We start from the raw sequence: 26,107 nt of genomic DNA, 5'->3' as shown, positions 1-26,107 counted from the left end.
TTAGGTTTTAAGGCTAGACATTTAATTGTTCACTAAAGAAATCTTGCTCTTATATCTACTGTATTATAAAACACTCACCTACCTATAGATCTACATTTCATTAAATCAGATGAAATAAGGACCCAGAGCCCCAAAGTATACCGCATACAGAAAATTCCAGCAAGTGAGTTGATCACAGCTGCAACTCATTGCCAGTGCTCTAAAGATCAGGAATATTTAAATCTAAACAAACAGCAATGACCTAACATATTTAGATGATTGTAGCTTTAGACTATAAAGGCTATACTTAAAGCCTATATAAGCAGTCTTTCTTTTATAATTTTGCTTTTCATTTTAAAACACTTTAGTTCACCAAGATGATTTTTTATTCAACTAGAGCTGATATTTGGTAGCATTTAACCATAACAGAATTTTTTGGTTATTATTCAATTTTTCTCCAGATCTGTAAGTGAGGCAGCGGTTTTTATTAAAATTAAGAACATACATCAATTTTTGCTGTTACCAAATAAAATACTATAGCCAGAAAGCCACAAGGGCTCTACCCATTTCAGAAGTAGGGAAAATTGCAGCACCTGGGCAACTGGGGTTCTCTACCTGTCACATGCATTTCTTTAAAATATGACACTATAAAGCTTAATTCAATACCTTTCCACACTGTGTACTTGAAAAGCACTAGTAGAAAATGGCATTTCTGTGGTTGTCACCCAATTTGTCACATTGTGTGTGCTGTTACAGCCATAGGTTTCAAGGATTAGTGGCATCGTTCTCTCAGGCAGTGGAGGATAAAGTTGAGCTCCAATCCCAACCCACAGAGAAACAGCAAATCCAGCCATCAAACCAACAATTGCTCCCTGTAAAATAAGAATGTTTTTAAAAGAAAAATAATGTAGTTTTCTTTGAGACAGAAATTAATGTCAGAAGATTAAGCTTAGCATGGTCCAAGCCAGATTTACCAGCTTCTCTCCTAGAATCATTCTCTCCCCCAAAATCCTTGCTTCTTGTCAAGGGCAGCATGAGCCAGCGGTCCCTCATCTCAGAGCCCTGGGGATCCAGTAACTCCATTCCTTTTCCATATCCTTATCTCAACCTGCTCTTTTTTTTTTTTTTTTTTTTTTTTTTGCTAATCTCATCATTCTATTCCTTCTACTCTGTTTCCATGACTAGCAGTCTTTTCTGGCATCCTCCTTTCTTCACACCCAAAAAACTACAACAATCACATGGTTGACCCCAGGCCAACTGTCCCCTTTATGTTTGCTTAACCTGTAAACAAACAGTATGCCAAATGCACAAAAGACTATGAAGGGGAAAGGAGACACAGAGTTTATTCCCATATTTAACAACATGCATGATTGTAATTGTGCTTCAGGGTAGCTAGGAGGAAAATAGGAAGCAGTTTTCACAAATGACTGCAACGGTGCATAATACCACACCAAGTATTTCTAAAGACAAAAAGAGATGTCTCCTCTGAAGACATTTGGTTTCTCAATCTTTGGAAAATGGGTTCCTTGCTTCTGCTTTTCACCAGCAGTCTAGATGCTCTGCTAGACCTTGAATAATTTAAGCCCCAGTTCCAAATTACGGGGAAAAAGCAAATTTGAGCTGGTGGGCCTCTTCCTCTGTGGTGAAAATTTCCCCCTTCTTTTAAGAATACTGACCAGAAGGGGTGCCTAGGAGGCTCCGTGTGTTAAGCTTCTGCCTTCGGCTCAAGTCATGATCCCAGGGTCCTGGGATCAAGCCCCACATTGGGCTTTCTGCTCAGTGGGGAGCCTGCTTCCTTCTCTCTCTCTCTGCGTCTCTCTCTCCCTACTTATGACCTCTGTCTGTCAAATAAGTAAATAAAAATCTTTAAAAAAAAAAAAGAATACTGACCAGACAGGGCAGCCTGTGCCTTGGGCTTCCCATAGAGAAGACAGGGGAGAATACTTGAAGTAAGGGAAAAAACAAGCAAAATCATAGGGTAGGAAAAAAGAATGGTGTATTGATAGGATAAGATGAAGGCTGATGACAAGATCAGAAGGTTTATGTTGGGGACAAACACTATGAGCTCTTTCATTAAGTTGTGAACCTTGAAAGCAGAATTAGATTTTTTTGGTTTTGGTATCTCAACACTTACTAGAGTGCTGGACATATAGCAGGCATGCAATAAATATTTTTTCAATAATATGAGATTGGAATAGTAGTGTGGCCAACTGTTGACAAGCCAGACTTGCTTCTCAGCATTGTACATGGCTTGATCAAAGATCCACAAAATTATAAAGCCCATGAGTGTAAAAACATTCAGAGTTCTCTATTCCCAGGACAGTGCTTAGCTCAATATTCAATGAATGAATGACAGGAGGAAAAGCAAAGGAAGGGAAGGAGAAAAGGGGAAGGAGAGGAAAGGAGGGAAGGATGGAGGGAGAGAGGAAGGCAGGAAGTCCATTCCAAAGCAAGGGTAGATACTCTGCTGATGAAAAATGTGAGTATAGTAAAAAGAGTTACCTCCTATGACAGGAATAATAATATCAGACTTCTCCCAAGAAAAGGTTATATGGAACCAAGTCTGCTATAGCTATTCTGGAGGCAACCCATGGTGGCAGTAAATGTCAAAAACCAAATCAGTCTTTCTTAATGTTTCAGACACTCAGTAAACCACTGTGCATTTAATAATGCAAAGAGTCTAATCAAAGCTTCAACATTCTGAGATAAATACAAACTATTTTTTCATTGTGATTAATTTCTACCAAACTAGTTTTTCATATGATACTTCAATGACAATTATTTGAGATTATTTTTAAAAAATTTTCATTTGAGTACAGTTGATACACAATGTTACATTAGTTTCAGGATACAACACAGTGAGTCAACATCTCTATACATTATGCTATGTTTACCACAAGTGTAGCTACCATCTGTTAAGAATTATTTTCCTTAAGAATTATTATTTTTTATTTTTTTATTTATGTTATGTTTGTTATGTTAGTTGCCATACAGTATATCATCAGTTTTTGTTCCATGATTCATTGTGTATAACATCCAGTGCTTATTAATAATAATAGTAATGGCCTTTATGAGTAGCCATCTTACCAATCCATAATGCCTCATGAAGAAAATGGAATTCTAAATGCAAATTCATAGTTCTGCAGTTATTCTATGGCTGTATGAAACAACCATACATACATTATCAATTTTTCCTGAACTTCAGCTTATAGCAGGACTACCCAGTGGAGTTTCTCCTGGCTTTCAGAGAAATAATTTCAATTTCATTTATTCCAAACAAAATTTAGTACTTTAAAGCCCAAAAATGTCTGTGTAGAAGAGAGGTGTTACCTCATTCTGGATACTATTCCAATTATGATCACCCCTTTAAGGACAGAACCATGATATTGGAACTATTGCTTTAAATATCAGGAATACAAACTCTCTGGTCAAGATGGTGAGGAGGCTTATCTTATTACTTCTCTTTGCTGTACTCTGACTATTCACAGGTATCCTCAGCTCTACTGCTCTTAACTCTTTCACATCTGAGCCTGTTGATCTCCTTTCTTTAAATCCTAGTGATTTTTAGAGGTAGAGTTTAGTGACCTCTGAGGCTAATAATACACTATATGTTAATTAGCTTATTTTAAATTTAAAAATGTTTATAGAAATCCTAATGACTTTCAAGAAGGGCAAAAAGATAAATCCACAAAAAATATTCCTTTAGTTATGTAATATTCATAATATATATTACATATAATGTATAACATAATATGTATTGTTTCATAATAAATATCCTTTATTTATATTATATATTCTACTATATTATATGCTTAGTTGTATAGTTGTATTGTAATACTATATGATTCAGCTACATAATATTCACTATATATATTATTTTGGCAGTTTCCATTTAGTTTCACATATGTAGGATCCCAGTGCATAGCACTTTATTTTATGTTCCAGCAAAGTCAGTATGAGTAATTTAAGCCATCAAGTCACTAATGACAGATATCATAGGAACTATATCTTTCAAATTAAGAAAAAATTAGAAAGCTGCTACTATAGTTGGGCAAGTAAGCTTTACACATATTCACTCTTTATACTTACAATTGAGTTGGCAAAGGGAACCAAAATGCCCAAAGCAAACAAGCCCAGAAGTGGTCCACCAACCATGCCAAATATGCTGAGTGCTGCCTACAAAAATAATAAAAAGTCAGTAACTAGCAATCTCAAATACCAAGTTAAAGTGTTTCAAAGTAATTTAATCAGAATGAGGATTTAAAGTTATCAATCTCCTCCCAAAAATCATGGCAGCCTTGTCATTGATAAATAGGTAATCAGAACTTGAATGCTTCTGCTTCTCAGTCTCAACTATTCATTTGTTCATTCAGGTATCCTCAATAAAGGAAGCAGAATATAAAGAAGGTAGAGTCACGACAAGACAGCAGGAACAGCTATATGAATTCATAAGCCCAGAGGGACACTACTTCTCCCAACTGTTCCTGCAAGTGATAATAATCAATCACACCACTCCTTTGTGCTTTGACAGTCTCAAAATCTTCTGTAAAACAAGACTGTGGATAAATACTGCTAAGTGAGCAGAGATGGCAATGAAACACAATGCCATCCTTGATTCCCTAGGAATGGAACTAGAATGAAGAATATGATTATTTTAAAAAAAAGATTGCTCAAATCATGTTGATTTAAAATCTAACTGGCTAATTGAAACCTTTGCTTTGGTGTATAGATGCCAAAATCATGCTAGTGGAAAAAAAGTTACAATGTGAATAATGGAGAAATGCAAAACCTGAAAATTCCAAAAGATGTGAGCTCCCAGTAAGTCAATGGTTAATTTTTAAGAGTGGACAGAAGCATAAAAGAAGGATTAAAGGACATATTGTCTACAGAGTAAAGGGGCTTGATAATAGAATCAGTAAATCAAAGAAAAAATATCAAGTCAAGAAAATTTTATAGGATATAGATGGCAGTTCTAGGTTAAAAAAATTAAGAAGTCTACCTTGTGGTAGTGGTGTGGATAGAGTTGACAAAGAACTAGTGTTGGAGGAGGATATGGGTTCAGAATATAATCCTAGGGAGTGATTTCACAACTTCTCTTGACCAAAGCCCAGTAGGAAAGAAGACAGCCTTCACTGAAAAATATGAAATAAGTCACATGGCCCATGAAGCAGGCTGTGACAGTATGACCTGTGAGCCAGCTTTAGAGGTATAAGGAATATACCCCCCCAAAAAAAACAAAAAGCCTGTTTCCGGAAATAATACCTTGATTAGAGATGAAGTAAGGAAGAACTGGCTTGGAGTTATGATGACACTATTAGGACACCTCACTACAGATACTCAGACAGAATTGATATATGAAAAAGAAGGGAATCAATCACAATAAGAGTTATAAGCAATAATGCAGACTATGGAGAAAAGCATATTCAGAGGAGTTTTATTGGTTATGGCTTAGATGTGTTGGATAAGCTTAGAGCTTCTGGATATCATTCATTCATTCATTCATATACTCGGGATGAGATCAAACTATTTTAACAACTGGTATGCCACAAGCAAATAAACCAGAATGGACCCAAGCCTTAGGTCTAAAGCAGGAGTTTGGAGGACCTGCTTTGCTCAACAGTGACCTTCGACTTTCTGGATCATGGGGAGGGCCAGGTGTATCAGAGAGCCATGATAAAACTGCTTCAGTAATTAACACATGCTTGAAATAAATTAAAAAATAGAAAGACTTAGAGAAAAAATAAATAAAATGTCTCAACAAGAACACAGCAGATATAAAGGACTAAATGGAAATTATTAGAACCGAAAAATACTAGGTGAAATCTTAGTAGATGGGTTCAACAGCAGAATGGAGGAAACAGAAGAAAGAATTAGTGAGCTGGAAGATAGGCCAATAGAAACTACCTAATCAGAACAACAGAGAGAATATGTACTTTAAAAAAAGAAATGAGTTTCCAGGATCTGTGCAAGTATACTAAAAAAAAAAAAAAAAAAAAAAAAAAAATCTAACACAAGTAATGAGAGTCCTAGAGGAGAAAAGAATGAGGCTAAAAAGCATTCAAAGAAATAATGTATGATATTCCCAAATTTTACAAGAGATATAAACCTACAGATTCAAAAGCTGCAAAATCTCCAAATAGGACAAACACAAAGAAATAATGCCAAGACACACTGAAATAAATTTCTGAAAACAACAAAGAGAAAGTTCTAAAAGTGATCAGAGAAAAATGATACCTTTCCCGTAGGGGAAAATAATTAGAATGCCAGCAAATAGATCATCAGAAATACTGGACCAGAAGAAAGTGGCACATGTTTTTCAAGTGCTGGATAAAAAGAACTGCTGACACAGAATCCTACATCCAGCAAAAATATCTTCTGGGAATAAAGGGAAACCAATACATCCTCAGATGAAGGGAAATAAAGAATTTTTGCCAGCAGACATATCCTAAAAGAATGGCTAATGAAAGTTTTCTAAAAAGAACAGAAATTATTAAAAGAAGGAAACTTGGAACATCAGGAAGGAAGAAAGAATACAATAAGCAAAGATATGGCTAAATATAATGGGCATTCCTTCTTCTCTTGAGTTTCCTGAGTTATATTTGATTGTTTAAACAAAAATTATAATACTTTAATGTAATTCAAAATGCATGTAGAGTAAATATTTGATAACTGTATTAAAAACTGGGTAAACAGGCGGGGGGGTGGGAGGTTGGGGTACCAGGTGGTGGGTATTATAGAGGGCACAGCTTGCATGGAGCACTGGGTGTGGTGAAAAATAATGAATAATGTTTTTCTGAAAATAAATAAATTGAAAAAAAAAAAAGAAATAGGAAATATGAATAAACCAATAATGAGTAAGGTGATTAAAAAAAAAAACTGGGTAAACAGACATAAAGGGAGATAAAGGTTCTATACTTTCCTCAAATTGGTAAAATGACAAAACAAGTAGATTGTATTATGTTTATGTAATACCTAAAGCAACAGTTGAAAATGCTATTCTAAGAGGCAAACTCAAACAATACAGATAAATAAAAATGGATTCTAAAAAATGTTTATCTTATAGAAAGGTAGGAGGGAAAGAGAAAGAACAACATAAAACAAAAAATGGCATACATACTCCCTAACATACCAATAATTACATTAAGTGTAGAAGATAGTCTAATACACCAATTAAAAGACAGAAATTGGCAGGATATATTTAAAAACATGGCCCAATGTCGGGGACCGCCTCTGGCCGGGAAAGTCCCCACCATTACAAGATGGCGCTTGGCTCACTGCCAGCAAAATATGCTGCAAGTAAACACTGAACTTTCTGGTGAAGCCCACCTGAAGGAGGACATAGTCATTGGCTGTTTCAAATTTAATCAGTATGATAACAGGACTCTCATTGGCTCTCCCCATTGTTTGGCCCCTTATTGGTCACCCTGACACATATAAGCTAAGAAAGTTGTCGAAATAAAGAGACGAAGCATTAACACCATGCCAGGCTGGTTGTCGTTCTTGCGGGCCGAGGGCGACAAATGGTGCTGAGACCCGGGAATAGTTAACGAGTAAGTAAATCTTGCAAGGAGAAAAACCGCAGGTAAGCGGGGAAGGAACCACGATTAAAGTGGTGGCAATCTTGTACAAGACTGCAATAAGAAGCGGGCGGCCATAGAGCCGGGATTTTCTTAAGGGACCACGATTAAAGTGGTGGCAATCTTGTACAAGACCGCAATAAGAAGCGGGGCGGCCATAGAGCCGGGATTTTCTTCCGCGGTAAAGCGGGGAGTAAAGGTCGACTGAAGTATATGCGTGTAAAAAGTCAATGTGTTGGTTAGTGTCTTTAACGTCTGCGTCTGTTGTCTTTGTGTTCATAATGGGATCTGAAGTATCTAAAGAGTGGTCTTCTTGTGCCTCAGAGGGGGGTAGTTCTAGTGAAGAGGAAGAAGAAATGTCAGGGGAAAAGTTAGACTGTAAAATGTACTCCAAGTTTGAACAGTTGAAACTGTCGACTCCAGCAACGCCTAGTGCCCCTCCGCCGTATAATCCTATGGCGTGCCAAGGAGCTTGTAGCTGCTGCACCACATGCAGTAGTGGCAGGGCTTCGAGCTGGAGAGATCATGACCTGACCTCTGCCTTTCCGGTTTTAGAGGACCAAAACAACCAGCGGTATCATCAGCCTCTTGATTTTAAACTAGTTAAGCAATTAAAGGAAGCAGTCATGCAGTATGGCCCTCAGGCAGCCTTTACAGTATCTTTGTTGGAGACCATAGCGGGAATGAACTTAGTCCCTGAAGACTGGGGTAATCTAGCCCGCGCAACCTTGTCAGGAGGGCAATATCTAGTATGGAAAACAGCCTGGCAAGAATACTCACAGGACACTGCCCGCCGTAATGCAGTGGCTGGAAATCCTCAGTGGGACCTAGAAATGTTAATGGGAATGGGACCGTACATGGGAAAGCAGGCCCAAATACAATACAACCCTGCAGTGTATCTGCAAATAGCTGCGGCGGCCACTAAAGCATGGAAAACCATTCAAGGCAGTGGGGATTTACAGGGTCAGCTGTCTAAGGTAATACAAGGACCAAATGAGGCATATGCTGATTTTGTAGCGAGGCTGATGCAAACAGCTGGTCGAATATTTGGGGAGGTAGAGGCAGCCATGCCATTGATAAAACAGCTGGCTTATGAGCAAGCTAATAAGTGGTGTAAAGAAGCCATCAGACCTTGGAAAAGCAAAGACTTGAGTACATATATTAAAGTTTGCAGGGATATCAATGACAGTGTTATTCAAGGGCAGGTTATGGCTGTAGCTATCACTCAAGGTTTACAAGGATTACAGGGAGCTCAACAATATAAACATAGGGGTATTCCTGGAGTTTGTTATTACTGCAAGGAGCCAGGACACCTTAAGCATGAGTGCCCAGAGATAAAGGTATCTTATCAGGAGCCTAAAAAACCAGGTATCTGCCCAAGAGGTGGGAGAGGTGCCCACTGGGCAAATGAATGTCGCTCAATAAGGGATATACGAGGAAACTCTCTGCTTCCAAGAAGGTCAAAAAACGGGAAGGGGGGGCCCCACACCCCAGGGCCCTCAAATGTATGGGGTGCTCCAACAGGTGGCTCGCTCGCATTATCCGCCGACGAGCCAAGGCGAGCCCAACAGGGAGTGCAGGATTGGACATCCGTGCCACCACCAGACTCATATTGACTCCAGAGATGGGGACCCAGGTAGTCGAATCAGATTTTAAGGGTCCATTACCTGAGGACACCGTGGGCCTCTTGCTAGGACGGAGCTCCACGGCGTTATCAGGACTCATTGTTCACCCCGGAGTTATAGATGCTGATTATAAAGGAACAGTGAAAATCCTGGTATCTTCCCCACGTGGAATTACAGCTATTAGTCCAGGTGATAAGATAGCTCAGATCCTGGTATTGCCTAGTTGTCACAAGCTTTTTGGAAGCCATGAGGTTACGCGGGAACAAAAGGGGCTCGGTTCATCTGGAGCTCCTCTAGCATGCGTCACGCTAGGCATGGAAAATAGACCCCTTTACTCTCTTTGGATAAGAGGCAAGAAATTCATAGGCTTATTGGACACTGGAGCGGATCGCAGTATCATCAATGAAGCTGATTGGCCTAAGGATTGGCCTGTGCAAAAGGCTGATCAAACACTTCGAGGATTAGGGATTGCTCATAGCCCCATGTGCAGTGCAGCTACACTGCCATGGAAGGATGATGAAGGCCACCATGGACTTGTGCAGCCATATGTCCTTAAAATTCCCATTTCATTGTGGGGACGGGATGTTTTGGCCCAAATGAACCTGAAGTTGACTACAGAATTATTCTATAGTGAGGAAGCTCAAGCCTTAGTGACTAAGTCTGGTTATCCTGGAACGGGAGGCCTAGGGAAACAGCTGCAGGGCACTCCTGAACCTACAAGAATAGGTGGGCCGGGGCTGGGTTTTTCTTAGGGGCCACTGAACCTCTAAAAATTCAATGGAAAAACAGTAAACCCGTGTGGGTTTCTCAGTGGCCCCTGCCTAAAGAAAAATGTGAAGCTGCCCACACGTTGGTAAAAGAGCAACTTGCCGCCGGGCATATTCGGCCCTCCACATCACCATGGAATACATCTATTTTTGTGATTAAAAAGAAGTCCGGGAAGTGGCGATTGTTAATGACTTACGAGCTGTTAATGAAAGGATGGTGGCCATGGGAGCAGTACAGCTGGGGCTGCCTTTAGTCTCAGCCCTGCCCTCTGGTTGGCCCTCTGTGGTAATCGATGTTAAAGATTGTTTCTTTTCCATCCCATTGCACCCCGAGGACACCCAATGTTTTGCTTTCACAGTACCTACCATTAATCATTCTAGTCCGGATCAACGCTATGAATGGGTGGTATTGCCTCAGGGCATGGCCAACAGCCCTACAATGTGCCAATTATATGTAGATCAAGCCCTAAAGGAGGTGAGAACACAATTTCCCCCACTCATTGTGTATCATTATATGGATGATATTTTGCTGTGCCATAAAGAAGAACAGTAAGGTCTTGCCTTGGTACCCAAGCGCCGTTGCGCAAATTATACTTAAAGGGATTAAACTTAGTATAGCAGCGTTTGGTAAACAACCAGATACTATAATAACACCATATACGCAGGAACAAATAAAGTGCCTAGCAGCCTGTGATGATGACTGGGCCATTTTGATAACTATAACGTGCGCTCAATTTGATAACCACTACCCATCACATCCATGGCTACAGTTCAGTTTATCCAATCCAATCATATACCCTAGGATCACTCACCATAAACCCCTCAGTAATGTAAGGCTTATATTCACTGATGGATCTAAGCAAGGAGTAGGAGCTATAGTTACCAAAGAAGAGAGTTGGACTTTCCTATCTCAAAGCTCCTCTCCCCAAGAAACCGAGCTGCTCACAGTGATAAAAGCATTTCAAATGTTTCATCAAGAACCCTTCAACCTTTTATCAGATAGTAGATATGTGGTGCAAGCTGTCTCTATCATTGAAAATGTGGGTTCTATTAATGCCAGGTCTACTATCTCTAAGGCATTACAAGAAATCCAAACATTAGTTTGGGACAGGAAGGTTCCATTTTATGTTGGCCACATAAGAGCTCATACAACCTTACCAGGCCCCCTGACACAAGGTAATCGGTTAGCAGACTCCTTAACCAGAGGAGAATTTGTCTTTGCCATTGAGGACCCGGTGCAACAGGCGAGACATTATCATAAGCTGTTCCATGTGAATGCTTTAACTCTTCGCCTCAAATTTAACATAACAAAATCACAGGCACGGGACATAGTAGTCTCCTGCAGAAACTGCGTGACTTTACTACCTACACCGTCTTTGGGGGTTAATCGTAAGGGTCTGTTACCTAGTCATATATGGCAAATGGATGTCACACATGTTTCAGAATTTGGAAAGTTAAGATATGTTCATGTACCTGCTCTGGAATAATTTTCGCCTCAGTGCATACAGGGGAAAAATCCAGAGATGTTATTGCCCATTGCCTACAGGCTTTCGCGGCATGGGAAAAGCCATGCCAGTTAAAGACAGATAATGGTCCAGCCTACACCTCACAACCCTTTAAAGCCTTCCTACAACAACTTGACATTCACCTGATACATGGAATACCCTATAACCCACAAGGACAGAGTGTTGTGGAGCGCGCGCATCTTACAATAAAAAATGCGCTTTATAAAACAAAAAGGGGGAATAGGGGACACCTTCAGGTCCCCTAAAGATAAGCTCAACACCATTCTCTTTATTTTGAATTTTTTAACGTTGGATAAAACAGGTAAATCAGCTGCAGACAGACATGCAAGTGCTGTTGCTGCTCCCCCTAAGCCTTTAGTACTTTGGAAGGACATCCTCACAGGAAAGTGGAATGGACCAGATCCAGTGTTAGTATGGAGTAGGGGGTCTGTATGTGTTTTTCCACAGGAAAAAGAGGCTCCAATTTGGATCCCAGAGCGGCTGGTGCGTGCAGCCTTGCCTCCAAACACCAGTCATGATGCTGAAGATGCTGATGATAACGCTGGGGATGCTACACCTCCTGCGGCAGACTCAAGCCAGAGAGCTGTGAGCAGTGGTTAAAGCATGGCTATATCCTTTACCAGTGACTAATTCTTTTCTCATATTCCCTCCTCTCCCTTTGATGCATGGCAGGTCTGTAACTTGTTAGGAGCATGTACTTATATCTCAGCAGTGTCCATGTTAAATGGTGGCAAATTCCTCAGCTGTTCTTATAAACAAAATGACTCTGGTACCTTTGAGACAACAGTTAATGTGTCTTGTCCCAATAATATTATTTAATTGCTATCTTTTCCAGTGCTGGAATGTCACGGCCTTCAAGCTGGCTGTGATTATGCGTATCCCTACTCCTATCCCAGTTTTCATTCCAGATGACAAGTTACCGGTGGTGCTATCCAGAAAGAAGAGAGACTTTGGTATCACAGCCGCCATTGTGACAGCATTGGCTATATCTACAGCAGCTGCCACGGCAGCAGCAGTCTCGCTTGCTGCAACTAGACCCACTGCGGAAGCTGTGAACACCCTTGCAGCAGGAAAGGCGGCTGCCCTTCGAACACAGACTCAGATCAATGCACATCTGCAAGCAGGAATCCTGATAGTCAACCAGAGAGTGGATTTGGTTCAAGAACAAGTGGACATATTGGGGGCCCGATTGGGACTGGGATGTATAGCACCCTTCCCGGCAATTTGTGTAACTCCCGTAGCCTATGCTAATATGAGTAACTTACAGAATGTCTCCCGACAGCTCTCCCAGTATTTGCAGGGTGCTTGGTCTGACGATTTTCTGACGATTTTCAAAATTTCACACGAGTACGTGTGTGCAACCAACTTCCCTCCCAGAGCTATTTCAAACATTCAGCAATATGTTCCAGTTTACCAAACAATGGGCTGGCACAATTGGTCTTCTTGTCCTCCTTATTGGCATTCTGCTTCTATTCAGAAAAGTTCGCCAATGGAGAACACAGCAGCGAGAGCAGAGCCGAGCTATAGTACAAGCCCTTATGTCAATAGAGGCTGGGACATCTCCCCAGATGTGGCTAAGCATGCTAGATCGGTAGTCAAAGACGGGTAAGATCAGTAGAGAAACATACCAACCTAAGACAGGACAGAGATCATCGATATCTTGTGTCTGATGACGGGTAAGGATGTTTTCTGCTACTGACAACCTAAGACAGGCACGATCTCCGCCATAAAACAAAAAAGGGGGAGATGTCGGGGACTGCCTCCGGCCGGGAAAGTCCCCGCCATTACAAGATGGCGCTTGGCTCACTGCCAGCAAAATATGCTGCAAGTAAACACCGAACTTTCTGGTGAAGCCCACCTGAAGGAGGACATAGTCATTGGCTGTTTCAAATTTAATCAGTATGATAACAGGACTCTCATTGGCTCTCCCCATTGTTTGGCCCCTTATTGGTCACCCTGACACATATAAGCTAAGAAAGTTGTCGAAATAAAGAGACGAAGCATTAACACCATGCCAGGCTGGTTGTCGTTCTTGCGGGCCGAGGGCGACAGCCCAATTATATGCTGATTCCAAAAAGCTTACTTAAAATTTAATATAAGCAAGCTCAAAGTAAAAGGATGAAAAAAAAGGTGTATCATGCAACCATTAATCAAAAGCAAGTAGGAGTAACTACATTAATATCATATAAATTATACTTTAGATAAATAAAATTATCAGAGAGAAACATTATAAATAACAAAATAATTAGTTCACCAAGACACAGAAATCTTAAATATACATGCACCAAATGAGAACTTCAAAATACATGAAACAAACACGGAAAAGAAATTTAAAAAAATTTTTTTTAAACTGATAGAACTAAAAGGAAAATAGACAAATACACAATTATAGTTTAGAATTCACCATTCTACTGTCACCAATTGATAAAAACAACTAAACAGAAAATCAGAAGATGCTGAAGAACTCAATGACACCATCAATGAGTAGGATCTAATTGATACTTATAGAACACTGCACCTAATAGCAGAGAACAATTTTAAGTGCCAATGGAACATATACCAAAATGCCGTATCCTGGGCTATAACACAGACCTCAACAGATTTAAAATAATTAAAATCATAGAGAATGTACTCTTTGATCACACTGGAATGAAGCTAGAACTCAATAGCAGAAAAATAATAGGAAAATCTCTGAACACTTGGAAACTAAGTAACATACTTCTAAACAATTCATAGGTCAAAAGGACATCTCAAAGGAAACTTAAATAGCCTTCAGGGAGATTCAAATTAAAACCACATTGAGATATCACCTTACACTAGTTAGAATGGCCAAAATTAACAAAACAGGAAACAACATGTGTTGGAGAGGATGTGGAGAAAGGGGAACCCTCTTACACTGTTGGTGGGAATGCAAGTTGGTGCAGCCGCTTTGGAGAACAGTGTGGAGATTCCTCAAGAAATTAAAAATAGAGCTTCCCTATGACCCTGCAATTGCACTCCTGGGTATTTACCCCAAAGACACAGATGTTGTGAAAAGAAGGGCCATCTGTACCCCAATGTTTATAGCAGCAATGGCCACAGTCGCCAAACTATGGAAAGAACAAAGATGCCCTTCAACGGACGAATGGATAAGGAAGATGTGGTCCATATACACTATGGAGTATTATGCCTCCATCAGAAAGGATGAATACCCAACTTTTGTAGCAACATGGACGCGACTGGAAGAGATTATGCTGAGTGAAATAAGTCAAGCAGAGAGAGTCAATTATCATATGGTTTCACTTATTTGTGGAGCATAACAAATAGCATGGAGGACAAGGGGCGTTAGAGAGGAGTAGGGAATTTGGGTAAATTGGAAGGGGAGGTGAACCATGAGAGACTATGGACTCTGAAAAACAGTCTGAGGGGTTTGAAGTGGCGGGGGGATGGGAGGTTGGGGTACCAGGTGGTGGGTATTATAGAGGGCACGGCTTGCATGGAGCACTGGGTGTGGTGAAAAAATAATGAATACTGTTTTTCTGAAAATAAATAAATTGGAAAAAAAAATACAAAATATGAAAAGTCGTGGGACACAATTAAATTAATACTGACAGGAAAACTTTTGCAATTAGTACACACACTATAGAAGAGGAAAAGTCTCAAATCAATAATCTAAGGTCCTATCTCAAGAACAGCAAAGTAAACCAAAAACAAACAGCAGAAAAGACTAAAGAAAAGAACAAAAGGCAATAATTGTAAATAGAAAATAGAGTAAATCAGTGAAATAAAAAGGTAGGGGGGTGCCTGGGTGGCTCAGTCGTTGGGCATCTGCCTTTGGCTTGGGCCATGATCCTGGAGTCCCAGGATCAAGCCCCACATGGAGCTCCCAGCTCAGAGGGAAGCCTGCTTCTCCCTCCCCCACTGCCCCTACGACTGTTCCCTCTCTCGTGGTCTCTCTCTCTCTGTGTCAAATAAATAAATAAAATCTGAAATAAATAAATAAATAAATAAAAAGGTAGATTTTTGAAATTTTTATGAAGTTTACAAACCTCTAGCAACACTGAAAAAAAAAAAAGACAAAATTACCAATATTAGGAATAAAACAGGCAACAACACTACAGACCCTGCAGACACCAAACATAGAATAAGGGAATACTATGAACAACCCCCCATACACAAATTTTACAACTTAGATGAAATGGACCAATTTTTTAAAAATACAGCTACCATAATTCACCCAATATGAAACAGATAATTTGAATAGCCCTATAACTTATGAATATTTAATTCATAATTTTAAAACATCCAAAAAAGGAATACCCAGGCCCAGATGGTTTCACTAGAGTGTACTACCAAACATTTAAATCATTAACACCAATTTTATACCATCTTCTAAGAAAATAGAGATTAATTATTCTCACTTTATTTTATGAAGCTAGAATGTCTATGATACCAAAAACAGACAAAGCCATTACAAAAAAAGAATAACAGATCAATATTTCTCATGATGCAAAAATCCTTACTAAAATATTAACAAATAGAATCAGAAATATATAAAAATAACTATACACCATGACCTAGTTTATTCCAAGAATGCAAGGCTAGTTAAGCATTTGAAAATCAATCAATGTAACTCATCATGTCAAAGGACTAAAGAAGACTATCTTATTACCACATCAATCAAGGCAGAAAAAGCACTTGACAAAATTCAACATTCATCCATAAAAAAAAAACTCTCAGAAAGATTGAAATAAGGAATTTCCTCAACTTTGTAAAGGGCATCTACTAAAATCTTACAGCTAGCATTATATCTAGGAGTGAAAGACTAAATATTTTCCTCATCCAGACTGGGAAACAAGTAAGGGGTGTCTACTCTTACTACTCTTATTCAACCTGATTGGAAGTTAAAGCCAGTGCAATAAAGAAATAAAAGCTATACATACAGATTGTAAAGGAAGAAATAAAACTGTCGTTTTTTGAAGATGACATGACTATCTGTGTAGAAAATCCCAAGAACTAATAAATAAACTCAGCAGGGTCTCAGGATCCAGCACAAATATACAAATAACAATTATATTTCTACATATTAACAAGCACATGGACACCAACATTAAAAGTAAAATATCATTTATAATCACTTTGAAAAAATTAAATATTGGGATAAGGAGGGAGATGGTAGCTCAGTAGGAGGACTCTAGGCTCCCCTTGTCCTTTGAATACAACAAGATAACTATCAAATCATCCTACATACCCCAGAAATTGACTTGAAGACCGGCAGAACAACAAATGCCACAACTAAAGATGAGGCCACATGGCAGAAAGTAGGAAGTGTGGGGAAGTGGTTTGGGAGAGATAGATCTTGGCCACTGTGGTAGAGAGAGAGCTGTGGTCCCAGGGAAGGGCAAGAGACAGATAAGCACACAGAAGAGTGCACAGGGAAGATGATTCCCTACAACGATTGGTTTGGAAAGTAAAGGGGCTGAGTGTCATGAGTTCTTGCAACCAGCAGGGCTTAAAAACTAGAGTTTTAAAGACTAGTGGGTTTGGCTTGAGGTGAACCCAGGGGAATCAGGGCTACTCTTGGAGAGAAGGCAGGGAAAATAGCCTACGAACATACAGCATGGAAATAGCAATCTGAAGAGTGCCTGGGGCACATAATGGGGAGGTTATTTGCTCTTCTTGGAAGCATTCATGGAGAGATCCCTCCAGGAACAAAGATAACTGGCCTCCACTGCCCCTCAGCATAAGCACAGGGCCACCTGTGGTAACCAGTATGGTCCTGACACTAACTACCTAACTTGCTTACACCAAGGCCCATCCCCCACCCCAACTCCAGTGGAACTGCCCATCTCAGTCACACTTGTTTTGGTGCCAGCACAGTGGTCCCTCTCCCCTAGGAGACTGGCCCAAACCTCTCCCCACACCATGTCTCCCTACCCATGAATTCTGCAGGGCTTCAGTTTTGGCAGCTGTGACAACAGGACTCATTTCATAAGCAGAGTAGAGTACCAGTAGTTAAAATTCCCTACATTCAGGTCAGGAAACAAATATTACTCACAATAGGCAAAGAAAGCATCTGTAGACAATTGATCTGAAGGATAAAGTGGCCAGGGCACAACAGCAAAGTAAGCAAAGTACATGCAGCACACCGTGGAAACATTCTCTGGAGTGCAGGCCCTGGAGAGCAGGTGACATTATACTGCCGGGCAGTATATAACCTCTTCTTCTTCTTCAAGGGGAGGAAATATAGCTGACTTTTCTAACACAGAGAAGCTAGCCCAGAGACTTAGACAAAAGAGAGGATAGAGGAATTTGTCCCAAATGAAAGAACAAGACAAGCCCACAGCTAGAGATTTAAATGAAACAGATACAAGTAACATGACTGATAGAGAATTTAAAGTAATGATCATAAAAATACTTGCTAGACTTGAGAAAGTGGAAGTCCTCAGCAAGAGCATTAATATGGAGATAAGGAATAACACAGGAGAAATAAAGGGCCCAATAAACAAAATCAACAATATGCTCTATGGAATGAACAGCAGACTGGAAGAAACACAGAAATAAATCAATACCTAGAAGACAGAGTAATGGAAAGTAATCAAGCTGTACAAAAGAGAGAAAAAAGAATGAGGAAAAATGACAATAGACTTAGAGAACTCAGTGACTCCATCAAACAGAGTTACATTCATATTATAGGAATCCCAGAAAAAGAGAGAGAAAAGAGGGCAGAGAATTTATTTGAAGAAATAATAGCTGAAAACTCCTAATCTGGTGAAGGAAACAGATATCCAGATCCAAGAGGCACAGAGAACCCCCAACAAAATCAACAAAAGCAGATCCACATCAAGACAGATTGTAATTAAAATGGTAAAATATAAAGAAAAAAAATCTTAAAAGCAACAAGACAAAAAACAACAGTTACATACAAGGGAAACCCCATAAGGCTATCAGCAGAATTCTCAGCAGAAACTTTCCATGTCAGAAAGGACTGTCATGTCCATTGGCCCACCTAAATAAATAAATACAAGAATGGGCATGATATATATTTAAAATGCTGAATGGGAAAAATGTGAAGTCAAGAACATTCTATCCAGCGAGGCTATCATTCAGAATAGGAGAGATAAAGAGTATCTCAGAGAAACAAAAATGAATGGAGTTCACGACCACTAAACCAGCCCTGCAAGAAATACTAAAGGGAACTCTAAGAGTAGAAAGGAAAGACTATAAGTAATGGTATAAAGGTAGGAAACACAAAAACAGTAAAAATGAATATTTCTATAAAATATCAGTGAAAGAACTCACAAAATAAAGGATGTAAAATATGACAACATATACCTAAAACTTGGGGAGTAGAGGAGTAAAGAATAGGTTTAAACTTAAACAACCATCAACTCAATATAGACTGCTATATGCAGAAGATGTTATATACAAACCTAATGGTAACCACAAATCAAAAACTGGTAATAGATATGCAAAGAATAAAGAGGAAGAAATCCAAATTTGTCACTAAAGAAAACGAACAAATCATGAAAGACAGACAAGAAAGGATCAGAGAAAATCTTCAGAAACGATCACAAAACAAGTAATAAAATAGCAGTAAGTACATATCTATTAATAATTACTGTGAGAGGTGCCTGGATGGTTCAATAAATTAAGCCTCTGCCTTCAGTTCAGGTCATAATTCCAAGGTCCTGGAAAAGAGCCCTGTGTTGGGCTCTCTGGTGGGATTTGCTTCTCCCTTACCTTCTGCCCCACCCCCCTACTTGTGTTCTCTTTCTCTCAAATAAACAAATGAAATCTTAAAAAAAAATAATAATTCTTTAACTATAAGTGGACAAAACACTACAATAAAAATACAGGGTGACATAATGGATAAAAAAACAAGATTCATTTCTATGCTTCCTACAAGAGACTCATTTTAGACCTAAACACACCTGCAAATTAAAAGTGAGAAGGTGGAAAAGCATTTATCATGCAAAAGGACATCAAAAGAAAGCTGGAGAGGCAATACTTGTATCAGACAAATTAGACTTTAAAAAAAGATTCTAGGACACCTGGGTGGCTCAGTAGTTTAAGTGTCCGACACTTGATTCCAGCTCATGTTCTCAGGTTTGTGAGATTGAGCCCCATGTCAGGCTTCATGTTTAGCACAGTCTGCTTAAGATTCTCTCCCTCTCCCTTCCCAAATAAATAAATTAAATCTTTAAAAATAAAAATAAAAAAATTCTAACAAGAGACAAAGAAGGACACTACATAATAATAACAGGGATAATCCAACAAGAAGATATAACAATTGTAAATATTTATGCATCTAACATGGAAGTGCTCAAATACATTAAACAATAACAAATGTAAAGGTACTAATTGATAGTAATACAGTAATATTAGGGGATGTTAACACCCCCTGAAATCAATGGACAGATCATCTAAATAGAAAATCAACAAGTAAACAATGGTTTTGAATGACATACTACCAGATGGATATAACAAATATATTTAAATCATTCCATCATCAAACAGCAGGATACACATTCTTTCACGAGCACATGGAACATTCCCCAGAATAGTTCACATATTAAGCCGCAAAACAAACCTCCACAAATTAAAAAAGATCGAAATTATACCATGCATCTTTTCTGACCACAACACTATGAAACCAGAAGTCAACCCAAGAAAAAAATCTGAAAGACCACAAATACATGGAGGTTAAATAACATGGACCCACGACTCTATGGTCAGCTAATCTTTGACAAAGCAGGAAAAAATATACAGTGGAAAAAAGACAGTCTCTTCAATAAATGGTGATGGGAAAATTGGACACCTATGTATAGAAGAATGAAACTTGACCATTCTCTTATACTATACACAAAGATAAACTCAAAATGGATAAAAGACCTCAACGTGAGGCAGGAATCTATCAAAATCCTAGAGGAAAACATAGGCAGTAAGCTCTTTGACATCAGCCATAGCAACTTCTTTCAAGACATGTCTCCAAAGGCAAAGGAAACAAAAGCAAAAATGAACTTTGGGGACTTCATCAAGATCAAAAGCTTCTGCACAGCAAAAGAAAGAGTGGTGGAAGGAAAGAGGCCACCCATGGAATAGGAGAAGATATTCACAAATGACACTACAGACAAAGGGCTGACATCAAAGATCTATAAAGAACTCCTCAAACTCAACACACACAAAACAGATAATCATGTCAAAAAAATGGGCAGAAGACATGAACAGACACTTCTCCAATGAAGACATACAAATGGCTAACAGACACATGAAAAAATGTTCATCATCCTTAGCCATCAGGGAGATTAAAATCAGAACCACATTGAGATACCACCTTACACCAGTTAGAATGGCCAAAATCAACAAGACAGTAAAAAAACAAGTGTTGGAGAGGAGGTGGAGAAAGGGAAATCCTTCTACACTCTTGGTGGGAATGCAAGTTGGTGTAGCCACTTTGGAAAACAGTGTGGAGACTCCTTAATAAATTAAAAATAGAGCTACCCTATAATGCTGCAATTGCACTACTCGGTATTTGCCCCAAGGATACAGATATGGTGAAAAGAAGGTCCATCTGTACCTGAATAGCAGCAATGGCCACAGTCGCCAAATTGTGGAAAGAGCCAAGATGCCCTTCAACAGACAAATGAATAAAGATATGATATGATATGATACATATATACAATGGAATATTATGCCTCCATCAGAAAGGATGAATACCCAACTTTTGTATCAATATGAAATGGACTGGAGGAGATTATGCTGAGTGAAATAAGTCAAGCAGAGAGAGTTAATTACCATATAGTTTCACTTACTTGTGGAGCATAAGGAATAACATGGAGGACATTGGGTGAAGGAGAGCAGAAGTAAGTTGGGGGAAACTATAGGGGGAGGTGAACCATAAGAGACTGTGGACTCTGAGAAACAAAGTGAGGGTTTTGGAGGGGAGGAGAGTGGGGGGTTGGGTGAGCCTGGTGGTGGGTATTAAGGAGGGCATATATTGCATGGAGCACTGGGTATGGTACATAAAGAATGAATCTTGGAACACTGAAAAAAAATTAAATTAAAAAGAACATGCTACTAAACAATGAATGGGTCAACTAGTTGACTAGGAAGCAAAATGAGAAATTAAAAAGTACACAGAAACAAATGAAAATGAAAACACAATGGTTTAGAGCCTTTGGAATGCAGAAAAAGTGGTTCTAAGATGGAAGCTTATAGTAACACAGGCCTACTTCAAGAAGCAAGAAAAGTCTCAAATAAACAACCTAACCTTACACCTAAAGGAGCTAGAAAAAAGAAAAACAAAGCCTAAAACTAGCAAAAGGAAGGAAATAATGAGGATCAGAACAGAAATAAATGATACAAAAACTTAAAAAAATAGTAGAACAGAGTAAAAAAAAAACCACGAGCTGGTTCTTTGAAAAAATTAATAAAATTGATAAGCCTCTAGTCAGACTTATGAAGGAAAAATAGGAAGGTCTCAAATAAATAAAATTACAAATGAGAGAGGGAAAAATAACAACCAACACCACAGAAATACAAATAATTATAAAAGAATATTATGAAAAACAACAAATTAGATAATCTAGAAGAAATAAATTCCTAAAAACATGTAGTCTATGAAAACTGAAACAGGAAGAAATACAATATTTGAACAGACCAATTACCAGCAAAGAAACTGAATCATTAATCAAAAACCCCCCAAAAAACAGAAGTCCGGATGGCTTCACAGGTGAATTTTATCAAACATTTAAAGAAGAACTAATACCTACTCTTCTCAAATTATTCCAGAAAATAGAAAAGGCAGGAAAACTTCCAAATTCACACTATGAGGCCAGCATACCCTGATACCAAAACCAAATAAAAACACCACAAAAAAAAAAAGAGTACAGGCCAATGTCTTTGATAAACATAGGTGCAAAAATATTCAAAAAAAATACCAGCAAACTGAATCCAACAATACCTTAAAAAAATCATTTACCACAATCAAGTGGGATTTATTCTTGGGTTGCAAGGGTGTTTCAATATTTGTAAATCAATGTGATGCATCACAGCAATAAGAGAAAGGATAAGGGGCGCCTCGGTGGCTCAGTGGGTTAAGCCGCTGCCTTCAGCTCAGGTCATGATCTCAGGGTCCTGGGATCAAGTCCCGCATCGGACTCTCTGCTCAGCAGGGAGCCTGCTTCCCTTCCTCTCTCTCTGCCTGCCTCTCTGTCTACTTGTGATCTCTCTCTGTCAAATAAATAAATAAAATCTTAAAAAAAAAGGAGAAAGGATAAGAACTATATGATCATTTCAATAGATGCAGAAAAATCTCACATATATGAGAATACTATCCAGTCATAAAAAAGAATGATATCTTGCCATTTATAATGACAGGGCTAGAACTACAGAGTATAATTCTATGCAAAATAAATCAGTCAGAGAAAGACAAATATCATATGATTTCATTCGTGTGGAATTTAAGAAACAAAACAAAGGAGCAAAGGAAAAAAAGTAGAGAGAGAGATATGAACCAAGAAACACTCTTTTTAAAAAAAATTCTATTTACCCCCCTTCTCCCAATACTGTTTTTCTGAAAATAAATAAATTGGAAAAAAAATTCTACTTAATTTTTTCAAGGATCTAAAATTCATTGTTTATGTACCACACCCAGTGCTCCATGCAATCTGTGCCCTCCTTATCAGAAACAGACTTTTAACTATAGAGAACAAACTGATGGTTCCTAGTGGGGAGGTGGATGGCAGGATAGATTAATAGGTGATGGGGATTAAGGAGCACACGTGTCATGATGAACACCAGGAAATGTATGGCATCATTGAATCACTATCATTATATTGTACACTTGAAACTAATAGACCACTGTATGTTAACTAACTGGAATTAAAATTAATACTTTAAAAAATTTTGGAGCACCTTGGTGGCTCAGCTGGTTAAGTATCCAACTCGTGATTTTGGCTCAGGTCATGATCTGATGAATTGTGGGGCTGAGTTCCACTTTGGGACCTGTAGTCAGTGGGGAATCTTCTTGAGATTCTCTCCCACTGCCTCTTTCCCCACTCATGCTCACACTCTCTTTCAAATAAATGTCTTTTTAAAAAACTTAAAACAATTTATTAATTGTAAGGTATAAATATCACTAAATATACACAGAACTTATATACTGAGAATTAAATAACGGTTATAAGGAGAATCAGAGATCTAAATAAATGAAGAGATATACTATATTCAAGGATTCAAAGATTCAATATAGTAAAGATGTCAAATCTCCCTAAATTGATATATAGGTTTAGTGCAATTTTATCAAAATCTAAGCAAAATTTTTTTAGGTATACAGAAGATTATTCTAAACTTTATATGGAAAGGCAAAGGAACAAGAATAGTTAACATATTTTTGAAAGATAAGAATAAAGTGGAAGGAATTAGTTTACCTGATTTTAGACTTATTATAAAGCTACAAAAATCAAGACTGTATACTACTGGCAGAGGGACAGACACACAGATTAATAGGACAGAAAAGAGAAACCAGAAATAAGCCCACACAAATATGCCTAACTGATTTTTTTAAATATTTCATTTATTTGAGAGAGAGAGGGAGCATGTGCATGCAAGCTGGGAAAGGTGCAGAGAGAGGGGCAAGCAGACTCTGCACTCAGTGGAGTCTGACAAGGGGCTCAGTCCCTGACCCCAAGATCAAGACCTGAGCTGAAATAGTCACACACCCAACTGACGGAGCCACTCAGGCACCCTCCCTGATTTTTTATATAGGTGCAATTGAATGGAAGAAACACAGCCTTTACAACTGTACATCTATAGAGAAGCAGGGGAAGGAACATCAGTCTAAGTCTCACACCATTGAGGAAAACTAGGTAAAGGGTATATGGGATCTTTTTCTATTATTTCTTTTTTTTTAATATTAATTTATTTATTTTCAGCACAACAGTATTCATTATTTTTTCACCACATCCAGTGCTCCATGCAATCCGTGCCCTCTATAATACCCATCACCTGGTACCCCAACCTCCCACCCACCTGCCACTTCAAACCCCTCAGATTGTTTTTCAGAGTCCATAGTCTCTCATGATTCACCTCCCCTTCCAATTTACCCCAACTCCCTTCTCCTCTCTAACTCCCCATGTCTTCCACGCTATTTGTTATGACTCTTAAAATTGCACATAAATCTACAATTATATCATAATAGAAAGTTTAATTTAAAAAAATTTTAAAGAATTTAGGCAATTCAGTTCCTTGCGATTGCTTTGTATAGACTAGAGAAGTCTGGAAGGATAGTCACATCAACATTTTAAAAAAGGAAGAATTCAGTGTTTGTGATTCAAACCTTGCAGAATCAGCTCTTACCTGCAACAAAGCTCCCATTAGTGATGCCAATGCAGCCATTCCAATGCAGAGAACTCCAAACAGCACACCTAGATGGATGACATAAAAGCCAGTGTAAATTCTCAATTCAGACCGAGAGGATTAGAATTCTCAATAGAACAAGCTACTTTGTCTTTGATTCAAAGTAATTGATATGATTGTGGTGAAAATTGGCCACATACATCAGAGTCAGCCAAAAAAAGGGAAGGGGTGTTTTCCTACAGGATCAGCAGTGTGCAAAGGGGAAAGAAAACTCTGATATTGTGTACCGGGATTAGTGACAACATTAGGTTATATAAGTAAAAAAATCCCTAGCGTTAACCATAGAGACTTTTAAGCTAAGAACTATTATGTTATTAATCTAATCCTCCATAAACATTTGTTTTATAAAGGAAGGCTCAGGTCTCTGTTTCCAGTTTGCCAGAAACAGGACACAATCTGTATGACACGATGGGGGAGGGGAGTAATAAACATGAGAAATTAGAGTTGTCTGATCTGAAGTGTTCATTTCTTCTAGGAAGTGACAATCCACACCAAGGGATGGTTTAGGACCTTTAGCCCTCTTGTAATCTCCAACAACATCACTAAGCCTTTCCTGTTAAACTAGCAAAGAAAGATAATATCAAGTCTGACGTTATCCATTCTACCAACTTGTTTTCCCAAACTTTATAAGAATTCTCAAGCCACCACTGTTGGTCAGATTATAATTATAGGGTTTTATACTTTCCACATTTTCTCCAAATACATGTTTTACATTTTTTTTTTGAGATTTTATTTATGAGTGCTGTGAAGTGTGTAAACCTGGTGATTCACAGACCTGCACCCCTGGGGCTAATAATACATTATATGTTTATAAAAAATTTTTTTAAATTATTTAAAAAATTTAAAAAAAAGATTCTATTCATCAGACAGAGATCACAAGTAGGCACAGAGGCAAGCAGAGAGAGAGAGAGAGGAGGAAGGAGGCTCCCCGCAGAGTAGAGAGCCAATGCGGACCCAATCCCAGGACTTTGGGATCATGACCTGAGCTGAAGGCAGAGGCTTTAACCCACTGAGCCACCCAGGTGCCCCTACTTTTTAAATTATAGGAAAATTTACACACATGCCCCCAGATTTTTATTTTTGAATATTTTCATTTAGCACAAATCACCTGGAATCAGTCAATATAATTTCTCACACAAAAAAATCAAAATAGGGTGCCTGGGTGGCTCAGTGGGTTAAGCCGCTGCTTTCAGCTCAGGTCATGATCTCAAGGTCCTGGGATCGAGTCCCGC

General features: G+C 38.7%; 1 protein-coding gene across 1 annotated transcript in view; it reads right to left on the bottom strand.

Annotated features, from left to right (window-relative positions):
- The window catches only part of SLC5A8 (solute carrier family 5 member 8), a 66,016-nt gene that overhangs the window by 11,606 nt on the left and 28,303 nt on the right, over positions 1–26,107 (bottom strand). The window contains exons 10-12 of the mRNA XM_044226624.1: positions 24,816–24,883; positions 4,069–4,155; positions 646–851 (exon numbers count right to left, since the gene is read on the bottom strand). Coding sequence (XP_044082559.1) covers positions 646–851; positions 4,069–4,155; positions 24,816–24,883 — 361 coding nt within the window. The remainder of the gene's footprint in view (positions 1–645; positions 852–4,068; positions 4,156–24,815; positions 24,884–26,107) is intronic.

The sequence above is a fragment of the Neovison vison genome, chromosome 12 (assembly GCF_020171115.1).
Source record: "Neovison vison isolate M4711 chromosome 12, ASM_NN_V1, whole genome shotgun sequence".
Classification (NCBI taxonomy): Eukaryota; Metazoa; Chordata; class Mammalia; order Carnivora; family Mustelidae; genus Neogale; species Neogale vison.
The sequence above is the reverse complement of the archived record's forward strand: the minus strand, read 5'-3'. Positions and strand labels throughout refer to the sequence as shown.